Genomic DNA, 24437 nt, shown 5'->3' with positions numbered 1-24437 from the left:
GGGAGGGAGGAATGAATGAAAGGATGTTTAATACAGCGGGAAAGAGGAGTGCAATAGTGGGGCCTTTTTATTCAGCATGCATATAAATGGTCTGGAAAAATTGGCAAATAGCTGATAAAGTTAGGTGAGAGTCCTAAGTTGTTGTGGATAGTAAACCTGGGGTTGGGCACATTTCTAACTTTATATGAATTGTAATGGGCTTTCAGCTACTTACTCTTTTCATTATTATTTAGGAAGATCCCTTAACAGCTAGTTTTGAAAATATGCTCTCTTAATGTCCAGTAGTGATCAAAAAAAGTAAATCAGGAGTTAAAATATTCTGAAAGGAATGGCTAGAAAATAGTAGATATTATTATGAACAACAATCAGGATGATTAAAGGAATGGGATAGTTTTAATTCAAGTGAAAATACCTTTCATTACGGAAGAGGATTAAAAAGATGGTGTGGGGTTGAAGTCTGTAAAATGAAGTACAGTATGAGAGCATGATTAAGGAACACTCTGTATACATACTTCTGTAATGCAGAAAAGGGATCATCAAAATAAAAAAAAATATCAGGTGACTGATTCAAAAGGAACAAGCTAGTTCTAGTTCATAAGACAAGCAGCACTATTGTGAACTCTTTTTTCTCTTGAGTACTATGGGTTCAAAAAGTTCTAAGTAAATTAGGAAGTTGGAGCCCTAGACAGCTGTTTGCTGAGAAATTGTACAAGGAAGGATCATTGTATCCTTACAGAGTTTTCATACTGTGCACAGCTGTCTGCTCTTGTCTGTTGTTAGAGACAGCTTTTTTTTTTTTTTCTTTGCCAGCTGGACCTTTGATATGATGTATTGTAGTATTTTGAAAGTACAAGACTATAGCAAAAGAACGTAAACTTTTATGGAAATTGCTTAAAAGTATAGGATGGAAAAAGGGGTACAGGAGTGGGAGAGGCAGAATCAGAAGAACAGACAAAGCCTAGGTTTGAAGGAGTATAAGAAGGTATGAAGAAGGATCCTAATTGTTTTTATGCTGGGAACCTTAATTCTATTAATAATATTTTTGACATCATGTAGTGAGAAAGTACAGAATTTAATATGTCATCTCTTGTTTATTCTTGTTAATTTTTAAATATAAATTGGTAGTTTGGAACAAGCAGCAAAAATCTGGTTAATATATTAATTTTTGTGGGAGATACATCCCAGCAGACTAATGATGTTGCAGGTTTATGCTACAACAGCAGCTCTTGAGTGGTGTGGTTGCAGCTAAGTTGCACGTTCATTATCTGAGAGTTATCCTGGTTGGAGAACTAGTTTGTGATCTACACTTTGATTCAGTGACTTCTTCTGTTTCATTAGGCTGTGCCATAGTATTCCTCTGAGTTGATCACAGATTAATAGCATGTTAATTTAGTGGTACCTGACAGAGTGATCTTTACACAGGTCACTGTGATCTTCCATAGTTAACAAATACAAAATTTTATCAAATGGGGTATATCAATATGTACAGTCTTAAATACTGCTCGTGGAAAGAATCATGGAAAATGTTCCCAAAGAAGTAAGTGTACATTTACATCTTCTGGTGTCACAACTGTCCTACATTGTCCTTCCTTTTTTTAGATATCATTATTTTGGCTCTTCTTCCTTAAAAACAAGTGGAATTCTCACCTTTAATGGTAGTTGTACGTTAACTGTTTACACAGACACCCCTATACAATTTTTTAAGCAGAAAGTTCACTGTTAAAAGTTATGATAGATAGCTGTTTGGTTGAAAAAGATGTTAGAAACTGTCCTTTTTCTGTTACCAGGTGAGCGAAGCAGGTGTTCACAGACCACATGTGGGTGGAATCCATGGACGCAGTAATGATGGAGCTTACTCACTTGTATTAGCTGGAGGATTTGAGGATGAAGTGGTATGTCATTTATCCAAGCAATGATTTTGCTGTTCTAATACATTAATCTTTTTAAAGATAGAGGGTTATGTTTGTTGTTGATATGAGCCTTACTGCTTATGCAAATACAATTGTGAAAAAAATAACTACCAGTGATAAAAAATCCAATAGTTCTTAGTATTTTGGAGAGAAATATATAAGCAAATATTTCTTAAAAAATGCTTATGCTCATGCTTATGCTCAAGCAAGAAATTGCAGCTGAATTTTACATCATTTAGGGTAGTAAAATTTCAGTATACTTTCAGAGTCTCAATTTAGTATTATGTAAAATCTGACAATGATATGCAAGTAATTTTATGTTCTTTGGTCATGATTTTTATTGCTTTCAAGTCAGATAAATGCCTCGTCCTTTGGGTTTGTTTATGCAATGTGTTTATTTTAATGAAGCAAGAATAAAAGGCATCTGTTACCTGATTCTGTGAAGTTCTGAAGGTTCTTTATTCCTACTGATTAGTGCTTTCAGAATTTCATAGGAAAGTCTCAGTATCTTGTGCTATCATCCCCAAAGTTGCTGGAAAAATTTCTACTTTGATGTAAGGTCTAAATAGAGCAACCAAAGCAGTTATGTTGATAAATAAAATTAACTGCCTCCAACTTTCTTCTCATGATGCTGATCAACATTTGTTTATGAATAGATTACTGTTCTCTGCAATCAAATAATGTTTACACAAGGTACATCCCTTCCTGCAGTTCGGTTCCACCAGGTGGGAATTTGAATCATGCATGCATCAGGTGAAGGATAAAGCAGTAAGCAGTCCATTTTTTTGACAACATGCGTAGCTGCTAATCACAAGGACAAAGGCATTGGAGAAAGAAACAAGCATCTGAAATAGCCTCAGAATGTAATGTATTCTTTGCTGACAGTACCTGCAGCTACAGGGTGTTGTCTCTGAAGGTGTCTGTGTCTCTTTGTTGAACAAGTCGTATGAGGAGGTACTTGGTGTTGGGGTACATTACTATGTCCTTTGAATCAACTCTAACCCGAACTCTAGGAACCTTAGCTAGTACACCTCAGGAACAATGTTGCTCAGTAGTTATAACTACTATCTTGGGATGAGATCTTCTATGTGCTATCTTCTTCTTTTTGGTAGTGATACTGATGTTCCCTTATTTCTGCTACTGTCATTATTAAATTAATAACATCTAATGAAGTTATTTGAATCCTTTGCATGCCTCTTCCTGTTTAGCTAAGTGAAGTTGGGATCATGTGATTTTGTAGACACTTAGGCACTGTCACAGCCTCAGTGGCATATATGATTTTGAAGAAGCATAGCTGGGGAGAAATATTGCAGGTGATACCTAAAAATTCATATGAATGTCAGCTTTTTTGAAGTTCTCTAAAGTAAGGATGCAAGGGGAAAAATTGTTTTTCCAGGTGCGTTTTTTGAATTAGGGTTTTTTTTCAGTTCTTTTTTCATATGCCAAATTTTATTTTCAAATTTAATTCTATTTCCCCTGTTCTGTGCAAAAAGGTTGAAATTAAACTCCTACAAGAATACCCAGGGAAAAATCAAATTCTGTACAATAAGTATCCTAAATATAATATGTCTTTCCTCCAATTAAACTTTTACGTTAAAATTTAGATAAAACCGTCTGTTACTTTATTGTATGAGAAGAAAAGAGAAGTGACTCTTACTTGAATTTCAGTAGTATGACATAGTGTGTAAGTTTTCACAAGATTGAGAAATACATGCATTTGGGAAACTTTTACCATATGGTTATAATCTTTATTTACACGCTTTCCTAATGTGTCATCTTAATGCCCTTCTTGTGGCTTTAAATTAACAGTTCACTGTTGGAGTAAAATAATTGCAAAAATATATTAATAGGAAACAGAATTCATTGTCTGGCTTTTAGATCATGACATTTTTATGCTGTGTCTTTGGAAACTTATGGTTCTGCAGACCCAGACTTGTCTGCAACTTTGCTCAAGTTGTGACATTCTGAGTGCTCAGTAACAATAAGTTCTGTCAGTGAAGGATCTGCCCTCAAGATTGAGAAGGGGTATAGTCATAGGTTATGAAATGAGAAGTGCGTGAAATTGTTTTGCATGTGAAGCTTAGCCTCATTCTTAGTTACATGCCTGTAAAATGTTTGCATATTAGTCTCTCTCTTATAAATGTTTAATCTTGGATTTTAGTGACAAATTATGTAGGTTAACTATTTAAGATACAGTCCTACAATAGTTAGCTTTAGAGTCTTGAATATATTAATATTGCTAATCTTGTTCTTGCTAGTAACTGTAATGGGAACATTAGCTGAAGAAATTGTGAGATTTCTTCATGAATTTGAAATCTAAGAAGTATTTCAGAATAGACTAATATTTAGACACTGGATATTCAACATTAACAATGATTGTGCAATCACAGTGTTCATGATAAAAATATTTTGACTTGCTTGTTCATCAAATCAAATAGCAGAAGAAATTTCACTTTTGTGTTTAAAAATTGTCTTCTTCCAAGCTTGTGTCATTGTTTTCTTGGGTCAGATTTAAAACTGCTGTTTATTTACTCTTTTCAAAAGTTTCAAGATACATGTTTCTGCTGGTTTGATATAGTGTTGTAAATTAATTGAGTGGTATCCTTAGTTTAATCTGAAGAATTATTTCTTCTTCTTTAAGTTTTTTTGCATATAGGATTGTAAGTGAAATCTTGGAAGTGAGATTCAGTATCTGTTGGAGAACAGTATCTGCAGTGATCATTTGCATCATCTAGTAAAATAATCTGGAAGGATAAAAAAGAGTAGCCTCTCTAATGACTCAGAAGGGACTCTGGGCAAATATACTTGTTTCTTAGGTTTGTTGGTTTATTTAAACTAAAACCATTCAGTGCCTGTGGTGTAGCATTTACAGACTACTTCATGAAATGGTTCATTGTCCATTTTGAATGATCTGTATCTTTATGCTACTTTTGTGTTTGGGTAGTCAGACCCAATATGTTAGTACAGCTGTTGTTCCTCTTGCTTGAAATAATCCAGTAACAAATAAATGCTGTTTAGTCCACTGGATTTTCCCAAACCTTCTCATGAGGATGTAGCATTTCAGAAACTCCACATGGCATTCATTGCACACTGGAAGCACTAAATCAGTTCCATCAGTGGCAAAGATGCAGTGCAAGTATTGTAGTGAATTGCATACTTAAATTGCTTTAAATCCAAATAAAGTCTCAATAAAGAGCTTCAGATTTGAGTCAGTGTTTTATATCCAAAGACCATTGTGAGTAACAGATTACCTAGAAATGTATATGTGATATGCAGCTTTATTAGTGAGATTGCAGGTCTTGCCTGGATCACCCGAATCCAGTGTAAGCCCTGGTGCAAAAGAGACATAGTGTCCTATATAAATTTTCTGAATTATCCTGTTGTGCTATGTTACCAAGGGAACAGTTCTTTTCAGATATTCACTGCTCTGTTTTATATTACTGAGAATCCAACATAAGTTCATTACAGCCATTACACTGAGAGTCTGTCTGTCACCTGAGTTGAATATGTAGCTGGAAACCTGATGACTGATGCTGTGAAACTTGCTGTTTTCAAATGCTGTGATGTTTCCAAGGTCTCAGGACCCAATTGGTTTGGTACCTACTTGGAACTCCAAAATGATGTGAGGCAGTTTGAGTATCTCATTATATGATAGCCACCAAATATCTTTCTCTTCACTCTTAATTGGTATTTGTCCATTCTTACTGACTCCGATACTAAGGAAATACTTGACAAAATTTGTTGGACTAGCTTTAATACTTGCTTCTTTCCGGTGTTTCAGATTTTCACAACAGCTTCTGTTCTGTGACAGCCTTCTGTCCACATTGTGTGTTATTCTGTATGGTTAGCTATCAGTCATGCAAAGTGCTAATGCCAAAAAATACCTTTCTTATATCATTTTCTGAATTTCATTGTCTCCTCTATACCTGCATTATATTCAGAATTATTTTCACATCCTGATAATCCCTACTTTGTTGCACAGACCAGACCCTTTTTGTCCCTTCTTACTGCTGGTACTATGACTGTCACTGTCATCTTACCTGCCGCTTTGTCTGCTTCTTTCATGATTGAGTGTGAAACTTTCATCTATACTACTCTTATTTGTGCTTTCTCAAAGTACATATGAAAGTCTTTGCATATCTGGTTGTTTCTAAAACATTGAAGAAAAAATTTGATATGATGTTAAAGTGGATTAAAAAAATGGAAAATAATGTTGCCAATGCTTAGTAAAACACCATTTAGCTCTTTTTTTTATATTTCATGCTGTCCAAGAAACATTCTGTTCATAAGAATACTGTAGGTCAATGATGTAGGCCATATTTTCTGTTTGTGAACGCCTAACATGCTGAGATACTTTCTTGCTCAAATTCATACGTTTTTAATGAGATGTTAGCTATATTTGTATAATATATAGAGTACCATCAGTCTATAGCCTTCATAACATTTTGAAGGATCAGCATAATTTTTGTTTTTCCATTGTGTCAAACTGTGAGTTTCTTGCAGGACTTCATCGATTTTTTGCATGAACACTAATAAAAATTAATTCTTATGATATTAAGTATGTATTTAAATGAAAGAAAGATGAAAGTAACATTCCAATTCTGTTTGCAGAATCTTTGCCTGATATATCGTTGTTTTTCTCAAGTTTGCACAAGCTTCTTATTCAGTGTTAAAATATAAGCTATTTGAATGGGCTGGATTCATCAAGCAAATTCATCCCTCTTCATATTATTGCTATCCCAATCAGCCTTGTGTTATCTCCACATTTTGTTTGCCATGACGTTATTAGCAATCATTGAAAAAAAAAACAAAAACAAAAACCATAGCTCAGTTCTCTGATACCTGACTATACAATTTATTCTGTCCTTTCTTGGTAAATGATTCTTGCCTTTTCAGTCTTTCATTTTTTGGAAATTGTTTCATATATTGTCCTTATACGACACAATTCTGTTTCTGTTATTTTTTTGGAGATTCATTGAGCACAGAGAAGTAGACTGTTTTAGGAAAGGATATACCAGAGTTTATACGATGTCTTTGTTAGGTTTTGAGTATTTTTTTCAGCTTCATAGCACTTGCTTGTTATTATGTATAGATAAATCTTGAGACAGAAACACTCTAATACAGCAGCTGAATTTCTGTTGGGTTTTCCCTACACAGAATAAGATAAAATCATTTCTATAATTAATTTATGGCCTTGTACAACCAGCATTTCTCTTTCTAACTTTCTCTTTTTCTGCTGTTGTCAGTCATGAAATATCTGTAACAGTCTTGCAATGGATCCTTAATAATGTCAGACTTTTAATAGTGGTAAGAAATTGACTGAATTTTACTACTGCATACAAGTATATTCAGAATTTTATTGTAAAAAAATCATATAAACTTTACTTTCCTATTATTTACTATTATACTATTGCATCATGATTTGTACAAAATTTGCATCTCCAAAGAAATACCATTTTAAGTATATTTTTTTCTTTCTAGAAATTCTTGAATTTGCTAGGAGTAATACGAATTTCTGTGACATACTTCCTAAAGAAAATAGTAATACTGGCTTTACTTATGTGTATGTAGCTTTTGATTGTTCTTTTGCTACATGGCAAAAGATTTCATCAACCTTCCTTCAGTGTAAATACAATTCTATGTAGGAAATATACTACATAGTTGTATCAGCTAAAATGTGAATCTAAATGAGTTTAAGCTCTTACTAGTTCGGAGTAGCTGGAGCTATTATATTAAAGCACCTGCCTTGTATTTAAGCGCACATGGCTCTGACTTACTATCACTCAGCCCCTTGCACAAACTGAAATGATCTCTCAAAGCTATTTATGACTCTCCAAATTATTTATTCTATAATGATTACCTTTGTTATGGAAAACAAAGCTCTAGCAAGAGCTACACCACTTGCTATAATGTGTTCTGTAACTTTGTTTTTAAAGGTAATTTTTTTAAAAGTTGTAAAATTTTAATTTTAAAGGCAGACAATATTTTTAATAGGGATTTTCTGGTGAATATGTTATATCTAGACCAGTAACTTTGTGCTGGCACAACTATTGTAGGACAACGATACTGAAATAGAAAACATGACTTTCCATATTTTGGACTATATTTTTTGTCTGAGTATATAGATCAAATTAAATTGCCTTTATATATACATATATATATACAATTGCTTTGATTCGGAGTGTTAAAAACAAGGATAATCTTCTTGCACAGGATCGAGGAGATGAATTCACTTACACTGGGAGTGGAGGTAGAGATCTTTCTGGCAATAAAAGGATTGGTGAACATTCATTTGATCAGACATTAACACACATGAATAGGTAAGTTTTCCAGATAAAATAAAAAAGTATTCCAAAAACAAAAAGCTGTGTTATAATGCTTTAATTTAAAATTAACATTTTGCAAAATTCATTCTCTCTTGTACATGCTACTTTTGTAAATGGTGGTTCCTCTTGCTGCAAAGAGGCATTTTATGAAGCATTATGTTTTGCTGATTTAAAAAAACGTTTGCACCTGAATGAAGTACCCTGCTGTATTACTGATGCAGCTACTAGCCTTGTCTCTGGTTGAAATTGTCCTACACTTTCCTTCAAGGGACTCTGTTCTAAGTTAGTGAGAAGTTTGTCAACACTTTTGGGTGGAACTTTTCTATTCCAGGTGACTCTCTCAGGCTGATTTATTTTTTTTTTAAGTTTCACATTAAATGGTTAAGTCAGCTATGAAAGTTAAGTGTTAAAAAAGAATGTTTCCCGGGTAGAAGAAATCCTTCATAGTTTGATAGTCCTTTCTTCCATGATAGCTCTGCATGAAAAACAATGAACTACAGTGTTGCTTTATTAAGAAAAACAGGCACCTGAAAAAGAACATTTATGTCTAAAAAGATTAGACATATACTTACAGTATTTTTGTGTGCTTTAAAAACACTGCCTGAACAAAGAGTTCTCCATCCTTTTTTATTTCTAAGAGCATAATGTAATGTTATGTAGCTGACCACATAACAACTGTGGAGTGCTAAGATTGACTGAGACCTTTTGTTTGCTAGGCCTCCTTTTACATCTGATGTGCTGCTGTTAAGTAGAATGGAGAGAGATTCTTTCAGCTTTTTGGTGGTGTTTAAAGGAGAGAGAGGAAAACCCTGGCTTGGATGCTGAGAAAGGGAGGGAGGGAGGAAGAGAGAGAGAGAGAACGTGATGTGAACAAGAACAAGGAGGGAAGATGGAAGGTTTAAGCAATAGATCTGCAAGCATTTTCAGTGAATAGAGCAACTTCTTTTTCAAAATAGAATTAAGAGCTGTGCTTCTAAGTGTCAGCATGTTTCTGCTTTTAGGAAATGAAATATCCACAGGCAAATCTTGTCTTGTAGCTTTGCAGCAGTACACTCCGTGCTATATTTACAGAGTATAGTAAGGTGCTGCTCTCCATTACTGATTTTGATAAAAGCTCTCAAACACTTTGGTGCAGAAGATTGGTATGACTCTATGTAGTATGATCAGAATTGTTTTTTGCTTGTGTGAATATTTCTTCTTTTATTTATCTATCTATCTATGTATGAAATATTTTTTGCAATATTCATTGTATCCCTGTCTCACGCTGTTCTTTACAATGTGGATTTTATATTTGTACTGTTACTGTTTATGAACCACATTATTTCTTCTGTTCTGAGATGTGGTTTGATTTGAGTCTGATTCTGAAGGCTTTTCAATCCGTGGTTAAATCAGACGATGATAGCAGAGATACTATACTGTTTGTTGCAGCAGTTTGGTCTGGTAGGTGTGGACATTCTTACTGCTTTTCTCTGGGTTTCTAGAAGAGAGTCTTCATATAGGATAAAGAGGTTTGCTTGTCTGTGAGTTATCTGTTATTATTTAACTCCTACTCTGAGGCAATTGATGTATTACGTGAGAGATTTCAGTTACTTAGAGATTTCTGGATGGTTACTATGTACTTTTTCTATATAACATTTTTTCTTGCATTCATTAATTCTGTGTATGCACTTAAAAAGTCTAAAAATCTTCTGTTAGTGGGGAATGATAGAGAAACTTTTCCTTTTGTTGTATTTTTTTTTAACTCCCTCAATACTATCTAGGAAGAGATTAATTTTAAAAATGAAGGATATTAAATCTAGAAGTATTTATTTTATTTAGCTATATTAGATGAGTTTTCATCTTGACCATTGGCAACCAGGTACTTTTTTGTTCCTTTTTTTTAATCATGCGTGGTGGCATGGAACTTACTGCTTCTGCAGTTCTGCAGTTGTTAAAAAATATACTAAAAGATTCTATGCTTCTTGATAAAATATAATTAGGTATGGGAAGTAGACATGATGTAATGACATTAATTCTCAAAAATATGTTGTACAAAGCAATCTGTTTTATGAATATTTAAAATCTGTCTTTAGGGCATTGGCACTTAACTGTGATGCCCCCTTGGATGATAAAAATGGAGCAGAGTCTAAGAATTGGAGAGCTGGTAAGCCAGTCAGAGTCGTACGTAGTTCAAAAGGGCGGCGGATCAGCAAATATGCCCCAGAGGAGGGCAACAGATATGATGGCATTTACAAGGTATTTTGATTTCTACAGTGTACAACATAACATTTTTCTAAAGCTGTTTTAAAAAGTCTTGTACGTGTTACGTTGTAAATTCTGTGTTATTGCTTAAAAGGAAGAATTCTTTTTTCTCCATGATAGCATTTTAGCCTTAGTTCATTCCACAAAGAACTGAAATGAAATTAGTCAGAGCAGTGATAATAGAACGTAGTCCAATAATAGGATATATAAAGTTGAATGCGTAAGCTACTTACGTGTGCTTACTGAATGATATTCGTCACTGGAAATCAACTAATTTCCTCGTACCTTCCAGCTTTGCTCTAGCTTTTGAATGTTTGATGACTTCTCAACATCTGAAATAAAGAACACTATATTTATCAAAAAAAAAAAAAAAACTTTTGCAGGTAATGGAAAGGCCACTTTATAATAATAATGTGTGACTTAGCATTCTGATTTCTTCTTGAACAATGAAAGTACGACTCTATATATGTGTTTCACTTGTAATGGCAGTAATTCTATGTTTTTCTGTAGGTGGTGAAATATTGGCCAGAAATTGGAAAATGTGGATTTTTAGTTTGGCGCTATCTTCTGAGGAGAGACGACGTTGAGCCTGCACCTTGGACTTCAGAAGGAATGGAACGGTCAAAGAAACTGGGTCTGAGTGTACAGGTTCGAATCAGGGCTGGCAGAGCAGGGATTTTTTTCTCAGTTCAAGTAAATGCAATCCAAAAATGGAAATCAGTTAAATTAAAGCCCCATTTTTTCCTGTACTTCACTGTGTTGGATCTTAAAAATAAAACAAACAAAAAAAAACCAAAACAAAACAAAAAATTACCAGTAAACTGGAAAAATCTTTTAAAAATTGACAAAGCAGAAAGAAAGCATCACCTACCATTCCATCTTAGCAGGGAATTACTTTGCATATATATATTAGAAAATTAAGAGTTTGAATCCAGTTTGAAAAATATATCTGAGAAATCAAAAAAAGTGTTCATTTTTATGTGCTTTTCTCTATGTGCGACTGAGGAGTTTGTACAGTTAATGTATTTCAGGCACAAAAGTAAACTGAGCCAGGAGGAATCAGGCACTGCAGAATCCAAGAAAGATGGAAAGAATTAACACAGTATTTCTTTTCTCAGCAAGGCAATGGTTTATCATACTATATACCATCATCTTCAACTTTTTAGGAAACTGTGTAGTTGAAAGGCATGGATTTGGATATCAGTTTCATTTTAACAGAACTCACTCTAGATTAGATCCTTTCACTTGGCTACAATTTCTCAAATATAGATAGTAATTTAAAACTTTTCTACATCATGTAGGGTTTTAAAAACTATTTTGTAATTATTCCAATATGTAGTCATAGGGTTTCAGAGTCTTGTAGAAATTAGTCTTGCTCATATTTGGAAATTCCTGTATTCCGGTGGTTTTTGTTTTAAATCTTTGCTTTTTATTTTAGTATCCAGAAGGTTATTTGGAAGCCATGGCTAGTAAGGAGAAGAAAGATAAGGTTAAAAAGCAAACTGTGAAACAGGAGCCAACCAGCCAGAGTAATGGAAACCAGAAAAGGACAATTGACGATGGTATTTCTTTTTACTTTTTAGCATTCATCAGCAAAGTCTTTCTTGTTATGTTTAGTAAGCCAACAACATGAAAACTTTGCAGAAACATGAAGCTATTTGGAGTACCAGTGTAAATTGTTAAGCACATGTTCTATGATACAGTAGTAGCCTAGGGATCTTATGAATTTATTTACTACACTTAGGGTTTTTTTATTTAAGCTCAGTAGAAAAATGAACAGTCTTCTGTGCATTCCACAGTAATGCTGAGCTGAAGTGAGTTGGAGTAGGGATTTGATTGCCGCATTTTGTGGGTGTAGTCCATGTAGTCCCTTCTAGAAACAGTTTTGCCTTCCCCTTATATTAGCTTAGACTAACACTCTGGTATTACTGTGTCTGATGGTCATAATCTTAAGCAGGTATAGAGGAACCTACAAATACACCTAAAGCCATGAGAATGGGAGATGGAGGGAAAGGAGAAGCTTTCCAATTGACCCAAGAACAGCAATGGCTGATTAGAGAAGATTGTATGAACCAGAAACTGTGGGATGAAGTACTTGCTTCTCTTAAGGAAGGACCAGTATGTTTGCTGCATGCTTAAATTTTTTACTTTCTTTATTTTACTTTCCTTTAAGTGTTAGGAAAAATCTTCAGTCTCTCTTAAAACATAATTTACTTGTTGAACTTTTGCTGAATACATACTGTTTCTAGCATTATTTTTATTTGTAAAGCTTTGATTTAAAGAAAATAATGCTTTTTATAGCAATAGCAATCCAATAGCAAATCCTCTTAAGGTTTGCTGCTGATGACTATGTTGACATCTACATAGTAGAGATCTTGTCTTGCTCAAAAAGCATTGAAAGTGCATTTATGTTCATTTTTGAAGGGAGCATGTTTTCTCTGAAATGAAAATGTATTTTTGTGCTGTACTGATGTGAGAAATCAGACATGAAGAAAGATGGTTCTAGACACCACTTTTTGTTTTGACGGAAAGTAATTTTATGGCAGAAAATATAGCTTGCTTTCTTTGTTTAAGGAGACAGAAGTACAGTCATTTTCAAGCTTAGATACAGAATTTAATATTTTAATCCAAATCGAGATTATTCCACTCTCTAGAGAAGGAACCTTCAGAAAGAGAGAAAATACTTTCCTCCCCAGAATGTCAAGAAAATAGCAAGAGTAGCTCAAGATTGAAGAAACTATAGACACTAATAAAAAAAAAAGTCCACAGAAGGTATATCTCCTGAAATTCTATATCCTTCAGTGATAAGTAGTCTTACCAATGTCAAGTTCGTAGTTATTTTAGCTGTTTTGCAGAAGAAATCAAAGCACGACGAATTTAAAGTAACTTTATAAAACCCTGTATCAATTCAGTGAAAAACAAACCATTGGCTGGAAAATGAATGTCTAAAATGAACATACATGTCTACTTTATCTGAGAATTACCACTGGCTATTTATAGTGCTTCTCTAACAGAAAAAACATCTAAATATAGCTCCCTGTTCTTTCACTTGAATAGGTTTGCTATAATGCAAAATAATGCTGTACCTTTTTGTAGGAACCAACATTGTAAAGTTACAAGCTTTTGTCTGTGTTCAATCCAGTGTTTGTAATGATCAGAAACAATTTCAGCCCGAAATTGTACATAAGTAAGAGAGATATATGTTTCTAAAAAGGAGAAAACAATGATTTAAAAGCAGTTGAGTTACTGAAAAGTCATTTTTCTACAGGTTCCTAACCAACATTTTGGTAAGAGTTTCATTTGGTTGCTACTAAAGGAAATAAGAAAGGGTAGCTGCTATGACGATGTAAAACTTTCTGGTTGAAACAACTACATTCCCATTTTAACTAAATAAATTGTTGTTAAAGATTTTTTAAGTGATTGCAAAGAGCCATATTTTAGCTATAGAGGTACCGTTTTTCTATACTCAAACCTTTATGCCTGAGGTATTTGGAGATCTCTGATGTGTCAGAGATAAACATGCTTGTATGTGTAAAGCATCTGATAAAAATGTATTATGAGATTTCTCAGAGATACTCTGAGAAGATTTAAGAACCGGGCAAGTTGTTTTACAGACTGCAGAGAATTCGGAGGGAGGACAAAAGATGCCGTTAAGCTAGCCATAATCCATAGGCACAGGCAGAGGTGACTTTCTGAGTAAGAGTAATGTGAGGCAGTTTTCTTCTCCCTTGGCAGAGCAGCAGAGATCATTCTGCAGCATTTCTGAGACAAGCAAAATTCTAGCAACAGTTAATAAACACTACTACTAAATGCTATCACCTATGCTAAGAATCAGGCTTGAGGAGCTCTCCAATACGTTTCATTTTCTTTATAATATTCATACTCAAGTAAATAATCTTTCAAACATTAGTTCTCTGAATTGTGGAAGAGCAGGGAAATTAAATGGTTATGGACCTGCTTCCTGATGAGTGCCACACTCTTGGATTTGGAGGATTTAAGAACTTTTGGAAGTTCATCAATCTTTATGTAAAAAGTGTCATTTACTAAAACTGCACTTTTCAATGAATAGTATTAGAGAAAACATTGTTCCATCCTGATGAAATCAAGGAAGAAACAGTAAGTAGACGTGTAATAAATATGATCAGAATATAGGCACAGATAATGGCATCATGAGGGTGTGAAAATGCCTGGATACATATCTTATCAATATTGTCTTAGTGCTGGTTGGCTCTGGAAGGAAATATAACATTGACCGAGTCTTGAAGAGTACACTAGAGGAGTTCCAGCATAAACTTCGCTTTGCAAAGCGAAACTGTTGTCTAACCACTTTATAAATTGAGCTTAGCAACTTAAACCACTTTTGTAATATTTTTACTTATTGTTAAGCAAGTTTGGGAAAATAATAGCTTGTTATACACGTCTCATCAGTTAATCTATGCATTTGACACTTTTTCAGAGGCCTAGTGATTTTATCATCTCGGCTTAGGTCTGAGAGTTGAATGTGAATTTCACACATAAGTTCATAAATAATTTACATGTATGTAGTAATTACAGAAGCTGGGCAATGTAGTTTTGTAAATAATAAACTTAGTTAAAATAAAATAAAAATATTTTTTGTTTGCATATTTTTGGTGTGCCTCTTAATAGTATGTCTTTTTTGTCCTTTGCCCTACACTAGAATTTTTTGAAGAAACTGGAACAATCGTTTATGTGTGTCTGCTGCCAGGAGCTGGTTTACCAGCCAGTGACAACAGAGTGCCTCCACAACGTCTGTAAAGTAAGAATAAACTCGGTCATGCTCTGGGCTGTTTTCTTGGCTCTGAGACAGCAGTCGCTAGAGCCAAAATGTATTTTAGAACGTCGATAATTATTGCCTAGCATTCTGAGCAATAGCTCGCAACGAGTTTGCCTTCAGTGATTGCTGTGTAATCTTAATTTTACGTAATAAAGAGTGTAACTGTGCTTAGTATAAATCCTGATAGACATAATGAGTCAAGTTTATCATTGCTGTCATTCCATTGTGTTCGGTGGAGTTATGTTAGGAAAATACTTGGTCCAGGAGCCAAATGTTGGTATGGAAACAATAATTTAATTTTTCATAGTTAAGGAATAAAAACATCTTAAAAATGTGTAACACTTTAATGAAGAGTTGTTGAAACAGTAGAGGGTAAATACAAGAAAATTGTTTGGGTTCGTTACAAATCACCATATTACTCTAAACATGTCTTTAAGGCTTAACTGAGTCTTGTCAGATGAGGTAGATAGATGGATGCTGTTACTTAAACAATATATTTGTTAATTCACCTTCAGCTTGACATGAAGGTCTGAAGTACTGTTGCATTCTAACAGGGATGATAGAAGGAAGCTGCAGACGTGGCTCTGCTTCACAGGAAGGCATTAATGGAAATCTCAGCAGTGATGTTTTTTAATTCCTCCCAGACTCAATGTGTCACATCCCAGTCCAGAGCAGAGTTCTTTTGTTAGGTCATTTTAGTCGCATAGGCAAAAATATGCCCCAGAGGGCTTGGTAATAACTTCCCTTTTTTTTTTTCTTTTTTCTGGAAGTACAGAAAATTGTGTCTTTGGTGTATAGTAATTCCTTAGTTTTTGCTGGTTAAGCTGTCAGTATAAAATGAAGTTCTCACAATTTACTTCTCAATCTTTTTTATGTCCTAGAGTTGTTTACAGCGTTCCTTCAGAGCTGAGGTCTTCACTTGTCCTGCCTGCCGCTATGACCTGGGGAAGGGCTACACCATGGTTCCCAACAAGATACTGCAGACCCTATTGGACCAGTTCTTCCCTGGTTACAGTAAAGGGCGATGATGTGCTCAGATCCTTCCGAACTTCTCCCAGTGACTTTATAGACAGTAAAGGAGAATAAACATGGGGAATTCAACAGTGGACCAGCCAGCTTGATGGGACTCAATATATTGTCACATTTTGAAGCAGCTAACCCTCTTCCCCTCATAGCCATCTTTTTGGTGTAGTGAGAACTCTAATTCTCAGCTGTCTTTTAACATCAAGGGTAGTTTTGGCCAGTTAACAAATAGTTTTTAAAGAAAAAAAAAAGAAAGCCTCAGCTCTTACTGGCCTAGCTGATGCTTAATTTATGATTTGATTTTTTGTAACTACCTCAGGACAGAGGAGGATAAATTATGGGGATGATAAATAGTTAGTGAAGTTTTAGCTACACACTGCCTCCTGAATATTAGTTGTGCCTGGTCCATGTGGTTTGATTTACATAAAAAAATAAAAAAAATAAAAAAAAAGAAACCAACAACAAAACAAAAACCCACAAAAAAAACAGCAAAAACCAGAAACAGCACTTAAGCCAGCTGGATTAAAGAACAGCAAATTCCGTGGTGTGCATAATCCTTTTTTGTCTTTTTCTTCCATTATGCTGTATTTTTTTTTTTTTTGCAAGAACAGGCTGATTTTTAGTCTATTTTTGTGAGCTTCATTGTGCTTTTCTTGTATCTTATGCAAGTTGACTACTAATGACTAATGAGAACAATATGAATGCATTGTTGCTGCATTAGTGTAAAGTGATCTGTGTTTTTTGCACTTAAAGAGGGTATTCAAGACACTCTAGTTGTGTAAAAAATATTTCATATTAAAAACTGCCACTTCTGTATTAGTTAAACTGTATGCTTTTAGTAGGTCTTGTATCAGTGGCAATACATCTACACAGCATTGAAGGCAGTGCTAGCTTGGAGAGGGTTCAAATCGCTTCATATTGTGATCTGAAATTTTATATACAATATATCCCCCCCAAATATACCTTATTAAATATTTTATGATTCAGAAAAGTTGCTAATTTTGTTTTTTACTATTATCCACTTACTTAAATCATAATATTTTTTTGAGATCTATTTTTTTCTGGATTACTACGTACTTTCCTTAGGTGGGCTTCTTTTTCCTTAAAACACGAGGCTTTACATTCCTTTCATTTATCAATGCAAAAATTGTTAAATTAAGAAAAAAACAACACAACCCAACATCTGTATTCATGGGCTCACACGTATTCTGTAGCAGTGGCTGTTGTGTTACTACTCTGGTCTCTGCTGAGCTTTTGAAGGAAGCGTGTTGGATTTCAGTCCATGTCCCAGAATCGGAGCGAGCCCTCCCTGCGGGGCTGGCAGCGGAGCTGGGAGCTGCTCAGCGCTCAGGTCATGCACAATGAACCGGTCATTCAGAGGCACGTGGTATTCCTCCTCTCCATGGCCAAATGTTAGCTCAGTGGCTTATTCATTTCTTTCGAAGTAACCTCTCTCTCCTCACCCACCCCCCGGTCTCCTTAGGATTTCAGTAGCATCCAACATACATAAAGTTGGTAGTGTCCCTGGTAATGTATCAAAAACCAAACCAAACCAAATCGAACCAAACAGGTGTTGCTGAACAGTTGTGAAAGAATTAGCTCTTTGGCTTTTTCTGTGCTTATTTAAATGAGGATTCAACCTTTGTTCAGTAGGTGGATTTAGTATTAATAGTAAGCATGCAGTTTAAAAGAGCTGTAGACAGACTTACATCCTGTTGAATGTGTTTTACATAATGGTAGCGCATTTTATTTTATTAACAGATGTCATTTTACCTCTGTAAGGCTCATTTGCATTTTTTTCAGTAAACAAAGATGCCCTTTTTTCCATTCAATCATTTTTTTTTTACCAATTGGTCAATTGGATATATAATAGCTGTGCACCATTTTGAGAGGGAAAACTCTCAAAACTGTGCATAGGAAAACACATTTTTAATTCATGTCCCAGCCTTACATGAGTGTTGGTGGAATTTTTTAGTGCTTATTTTGTGAATGGCTCAGATTTATGTTTACAAAGCCACTCTTATAAGCTTATTTTTAATGCAGGCCTATTAGTAAATCTTGTCTATTAGGAAATGTGGTTATTTCTGATTTATATGACGTCACTGTGATTGAGTTTACTGTTAATCTACCATTAGCCACAAATTTGTTGGTTTAAGGTCAACTGTGGGAAGTGTGCCACTTAATACCAATGTGTACTTTTTTTTTTGAATTTGCTCTAAATTAAAAGTTGCAGTAACAGACACAATCAGGCAACATAACAGTGCCTTTACCACACAATAAAGTAGCCTGAGAAGACTTTGTGGACTTACTTTGACAACCCAGAAAGCCTTTCCTAATATTACAAGCAAAGTTTTGTGGTTTCCTTTTTTTAATACCTCCACAGTGCTGTATCAGTAGCTACTGAAAAAATGCCCTTTTCAGTAGTAGATTCTACATTAGAAAATTCTAATATTCTTCACTATGTATTTAGACATTGTGAGAGCCAGGTGCAGCTTTTCAAATCAAAACTGATACCTGGCCCAGCCTGCCTTTAATGAAAGCCATTCCTATTCCCAGTCATCTACAGTTTTTTCTGTTTCATTGATCCCCCATGGAAGTCATAAGGTCGGTAATGTATACGTTGCAACTCCAAAATTCCTAAAGGGGACCCAAAAGTACAGTACTTATATGCAGCACCATAAACACTAGCCTCATCTGTGCCTTTTCAGAGAAAGCTTCTGGGCATGACTGTACACATACACATTCAAGAAGAGGTCGAGTAGTTACTGCTTTTAAGGCACAAAACCATGCATCCCTATTACCTGCTTCCTGATTGACCAAATCCTGCTTCAGGTGGCCACGGGCACGTCTCAATACAGAGGAGCTCGCTTGCATCAAACACAATTGTACCTGCAAAGGTGTGCTCTTTTGCTGTCACATTTACATTCTGTCTGTGTAACTGGACAGGTAGATTTATATAAATATGGCTGGGAACAGATTGGACGATGACCCTGCTTAAGCTTTGCGTCCTGACTACCTCGTAATTGAATATGGCATTACGTGTAGCAGTGGGACTCTGGGCTCAGGCTTCTCTGTCAGCATTCTTGGAGGGCCGGAGCTAAAGTTTTGAATCATTTTTATACAAGCTGCAGACTCACGTGACAAAGCAAGGGAAGTTGAATACTCTATATAAACCAATATCCGAAATCAGATATTTCAGAAATATGTAAGGAGAATGCTTTTTTAGACAAGATTTAACTCGAGCACTCCTGATGCTTGAGTTATATGGTGAATATATTAGAAAAGTTTCTCCGTGCCTTCTCTGGAATAAGAGGATAGGATTAGAGGGAACTTCAAGGAAAAATTGATGTGATACAGAAAAAAGGTAAGTTTGTTACTGCTCAGTAAAACTAACCACGAAAAATCACAGCTTTAGCTCACTGTTAATCTCTGTCAGTATTTTGTTTCAGATAGAATCAGTTTCCACTGTGGCAACTCTGACAAATAAAAACTTAAGTTTCAGGAGCCTCAGTTCTATACTGCTGTGTTGAACAGAACTACGTAAAAAGTTAAAATCCAGAAAATAATGACACTTAAAATTCTGACCAATTTTATTAGAATACTAACATTGGTAGGTAAAAAAAACAGTATGAAATATTAACATCAGCAATGCTACTGGTAATACGTGAAGTAAATTAAACAATCTACTTCATCTGTTTTTACAAAATATAAACAATTACTATTGCAGTTAATATTTAATTCTATTGCCTTATGCATCTGCATTTTTTCTAACTTTTTTTAACGATATTTTCTATGCCACATCACAAATTGAGAGTTAATTGTTAAAACTTTAGCACAAAACAGACAAGAATCAAGGCAACTTTAGTCAGCTGCTGTGGAACACACACATTGTTTACACCTAATGTACTGATTGTATTTACATTTTAACTAAGCTGTGATTCAGTTAACAAACGTGATGATTATCCAAAATATACACAGTATATAAATTCCCTATCAGGTCTGGGAGGAAAAGGCCATCCTGATGGACTCAGAAACTCAGGCAGCTGGAGGCAGTGTTACGAAGACGCTCTCTTCTGTTCAGAGAAGGGAGATTCGTAGGCTTCCATTGGTGGGCAGGTACAAACCAGGTGTTGATCTCCATATATGTCATCGATGCGAGCAATTGTGGGCCAAAACTTGCTCTCAGGTTTCACAAACGGCTAAGTGCAGAACAAAAAGTTGACAAAAATACTTTAATCTTTATGCCAAGCAAATGAGCATAAATGTAATAGACACTAGAAGATTTAAAAATGATAAATGTTGGAAAAGTGGATTTCAAGTGAAATCATAATTCCAATTTATTTTCAATCCCTTAAAGTTAACAAGTTTGTATAATAGAGATGGCAGTCAAAAGGCTATTTCCATTTTCAGAAAAGTGCAAGCACGTCCTCTAACACAGGCTTGCAAAGAAGCAGTTATCATAAAATAAATGAAAACTATGATGCTTTGAATAACTGGCTAACAGATAAAAAACATAGAAAAGTGATGGAGACTAACAAGACCCGTGCTGTTCAATACAGTTCTAATTTAAGTGAAAAATAAAATTAATTAAAATAAAATAAGCTAGCAACTTCACAATTACAGTTAAGTAATTCTTTGAAACAGTACATTAGCAATAAAGCAGGTGCAATTCACTTTCAGATGAGAGGAGTGTTTGTTACATGTGTTTAGTTAGCTGTTTATAAGGTTATGGAAGCAATTTTACACAATGCTCTGAGGGAATCTGATATGTGCAGCTCCAGTCTGGCCTTTATTTGTAGCTGGCTCACATTTATGTTGCTTGCCCCATGCTGAGCTTGCAGCTTGTCAAGCTCTCATCTAAGTTCTTTGCAGCAGAGCATTGAGCATCACGATGTGGGACTGTTTTGGGAGGGTCTGGTGCAGAATGTCCAGACTGAAGTGACTAGAGTTCTAACTCACTTCTCAGTAAGAATACCCAATATTTAAATGCTGAGATTTAGAAATTCAAGTTCACACTTCATTAGATTTCTTTTTTTTTTTAAGTTCTTTTCCTTGTCTTGCAAATAAAACTAATAGAACTGCTGTAGAGCTCACACAAAAGAACAGAGTAACGGTTGAAAAAAAAAGTCTCTATAGTTTTTATTCTTACCAAATTAGTTCTTCTGCAACGGATCAGAAAACCTCAGAGCGGAAAGCAAATTAATGTATTACCACATCACTAGTATTCCATGATTTACTCACCAGTGGGAATGCTGCCACTTCTCTGGAATAAGGACGATCCCACTTTGAAGAAGTGACACAGTTTAGAGTATGTGGTGACATCTACAAGCAGAAAGACATGTTTAAGACATGAAGTTGCTGGATTCAATTGAACAAATCAGTATGAAGCCTTCAAATTCACATAACTACTTAGTCACATTACTGTCTGGAGTTTCTCCTCACAATGTATCTCAGGGAAAAAAAAAAAGATTTAAAACAGGAAGCAAGTCAGCAAGATATTTTCAATTTGTCTAACGATATCACCCAAGGTTTGCACATGCTTCTAGTTTTTCACTAAATCCTCTCAGTATATAAAAATTTAGTGCAGATTTATAACAGCTGAACAGAACTCGAGCCTATAGCTGTTTTATGCTACCGTTGCTAAAATAATTCATCCAGTCTTTATTTTACTGTTAGTTATAACGTTATTTCACTTCCTTTCTTACATAGATAAATAAGCACCTCTTCCTCATTACTTTGACATGGCCCCTGAAATTATAGACAATATGCTTCCTTAAATAACTTCCTCTGTTATGTCAGCAAAGTTTGGGTTTCTTATTGGGGAAAATCAAAATTCAAATTCAGAGAACTGCTAAGGTTTCTAAATAAGTCAAATTTTGAGATATTCACCCAGCCCCCCAAACTATGCTAAGGCTTGTTATATTCAACCTCACGATGCTCACTCTAGTTTGCACATTGGTTAATGTTGTATTTAATTGTTATACATGGTTATTTTCTGTGGTACTGAAAGACCAGGAAATGGGCTGAAATGGGTTCACGTAAGTCTCCAAGGTTAAGGTGATGCTGATAACTCTCTCTGCATCGTCTTACCTTTAATGGGTTAATCTGAGGGTCCATCCTGCCCCCCTCTATTTCAGCAATTTCCTGTCGAATACTGATCATTGCATCACAAAACCTGTCCAGCTCTGCCTTGTCTTCAGACTCTGTTGGTTCAATCATAAGTGTCCCTGCGACTGGCCAGGACATGGTTGGAGCATGAAAACCTGAAAAAGAAGAAATCAGTCGCTGACAGTAGGTTATGAATTAATATATGCATTAATTAGCAAATGATTCAAAAACTTAGCCCTTTCTATAATCTTTACAGCCGTGAACATGTGAATTGGTAGTGTACTCACTATAAAGGTAAGACAGACTTTTCAGTCCCGGACTCACAGAACGACTGGAATTGGAAGGGACCTCTGAGGACCATCCAGTCCAACCCTACTGCCAAGCAGGATCACCTAGAGCACACTGCACAGGACGGCATCCAGGCGGGCTTTGAGTATCTCCAGAGAAGGAGACTCCACAACCTCCCTGGGCAACCTGTTCCAGTGCTCTGTCACCCTCACAGTAAAGAGTATTTTCCTCAAGGTATCAAGTATTTTAATTTTTATACATCAAAGGATAATTTATGTTATTTACAATGTAGTTTAAAGTTACACATCAATAATGAAATGTTCTTAAAATCTGTGCTTTTTATTGTGTTAGTTTTCAGCCATTAAGTATATTACTTCTGTCGAGGGTTATTTCCATTCCCTGCTGCTTAATTCAGTAGAAGTGTTTTGCCCCTTTACCTTTTTATGACAGGCTGAATACCAAAGTGAGATTAGTATGGATTTATGCTCAGGGAAGCAAGGAAAAAAAAAAAAAAAAGGTGGTGGTCTCTCATGATTCCTTTAGTACGCTACTACTAAATGCAGCCTTACGGCACCTCTGTTTAGGCTGCAGATCAGGTTCTTCAGAGCAAGTGTACAAAAGGCAACCTTGGAGCAGCCAGTCCAGGGAAACACTCCTTCCTAAACTGTGCCGGGATAAAAGTGTTTAAATCCTATTATTCTACTTCAAAAGCACTGGTGTTTAGTTTCCATGAATGTATTTAATGTTGGAACCTTATTCAGGTCTTGGCTCCAATCCATTAGCTCCGATGTCTAAGAGTCATGTAATTGCACATTCGGAGGGCAGTTTACAAAGGTGGGGAAGTAGCAGCAGGCTCTTAAGTACCTGCTACAAATCAATGGACGGAAGAGCTCTCTAAGCTGTCTCTCATCATAAAGATGAGGAGCCCTGAGATGATTTTGGCAGATACAGCATCCATAAGCACAGAACCAGAACGTTTGGGGTACCCCTTAGAACAGATACAGGAAGTTCTCACTTAAGCTGCTGTTTATTTGAAAATATGCATTTGACTCACCATAATCCTGAAGTCGCTTAGCAAGATCCACAGCTTCAATGTTTGCTGTTTTTTTGAAAGGTCTTGTATCCAAAATGAATTCATGGGCTACATAGCCTGTAAACACAAAAGCGTACACCATGTTTACTTGCTTAGAGAATAACCAAGTTATCTACCAAGCAGTATATTTTCAGTGGTTTTGTGGAGAATATGAAAAAGACAAATTTAAAAATTATCCACTTTGGCAAAAACTCAAATCAGAGAAATTAGCAGGTAAGGACTACACAACCCGGTATTTGAACACTGGCCCTCTAAGTCCCATACAATCTTAAGAAGCTTATTTTGCAAGATCTAGGGAAAGGTAGCCAAAGTAGCTCCTATGATTTGTAAGTACTCTGAAAAATAAGTGGATTTGTCAGTGGCCCAACACCATTTGGGTCGTAGGCTTTCTCAAATTAGCCATGTACAAGATAGTAAGTTTCATGTTATGTAAGAGAAAAGCACATATTATTGTTATAGAGAGGCTAAATGCTGAAATCCATGATCCTGAAGAATATTGTTCTCTGCAGGACAGGAGAACTGTAGCGGGAAACCAGGATCTAGTTGGAATTATTTCACATTGACAAGGGGTTCTCACCTTCCTCACAAAGGAGAACAAGGTATAGAAATGAAGAAAGAATCTATTTATTTTTTCCTCAGAGGATGTGTGCAAT

General features: G+C 35.4%; 2 protein-coding genes across 6 annotated transcripts in view; one reads left to right on the top strand and one right to left on the bottom strand.

Moving 5' to 3' along the window:
• The window catches only part of UHRF2 (ubiquitin like with PHD and ring finger domains 2), an 84837-nt gene extending 67551 nt beyond the window's left edge, over positions 1-17286 (top strand). For 4 of the 5 annotated variants that reach the window (XM_083816591.1, XM_083816595.1, XM_083816594.1 and 1 more), the window contains exons 9-16: positions 1788-1892; positions 8124-8230; positions 10309-10471; positions 10988-11125; positions 11916-12039; positions 12432-12595; positions 15156-15254; positions 16154-17286. In XM_083816591.1, coding sequence (XP_083672717.1) covers positions 1788-1892; positions 8124-8230; positions 10309-10471; positions 10988-11125; positions 11916-12039; positions 12432-12595; positions 15156-15254; positions 16154-16300 — 1047 coding nt within the window. In that variant the 3' untranslated portion in view covers positions 16301-17286. The remainder of the gene's footprint in view (positions 1-1787; positions 1893-8123; positions 8231-10308; positions 10472-10987; positions 11126-11915; positions 12040-12431; positions 12596-15155; positions 15255-16153) is intronic. The other variant, XM_083816592.1, reaches the window with a different exon arrangement.
• A 2575-nt stretch (positions 17287-19861) lies between these two features.
• Positions 19862-24437, bottom strand: part of GLDC (glycine decarboxylase) — a 50227-nt gene continuing 45651 nt past the window's right edge. The window contains exons 22-25 of the mRNA XM_083816590.1: positions 23746-23841; positions 22386-22558; positions 21537-21617; positions 19862-20494 (exon numbers count right to left, since the gene is read on the bottom strand). Of these exons, the coding sequence (XP_083672716.1) occupies positions 20351-20494; positions 21537-21617; positions 22386-22558; positions 23746-23841 (494 nt within the window). The 3' untranslated portion in view covers positions 19862-20350. The remainder of the gene's footprint in view (positions 20495-21536; positions 21618-22385; positions 22559-23745; positions 23842-24437) is intronic.

The sequence above is a fragment of the Anser anser genome (genome assembly GCF_964211835.1).
Source record: "Anser anser genome assembly, chromosome: Z".
NCBI classification, from domain to species: Eukaryota; Metazoa; Chordata; class Aves; order Anseriformes; family Anatidae; genus Anser; species Anser anser.
Note: the sequence above shows the minus strand (reverse complement) of the source record. Positions and strands in the feature narration are given on the sequence as shown.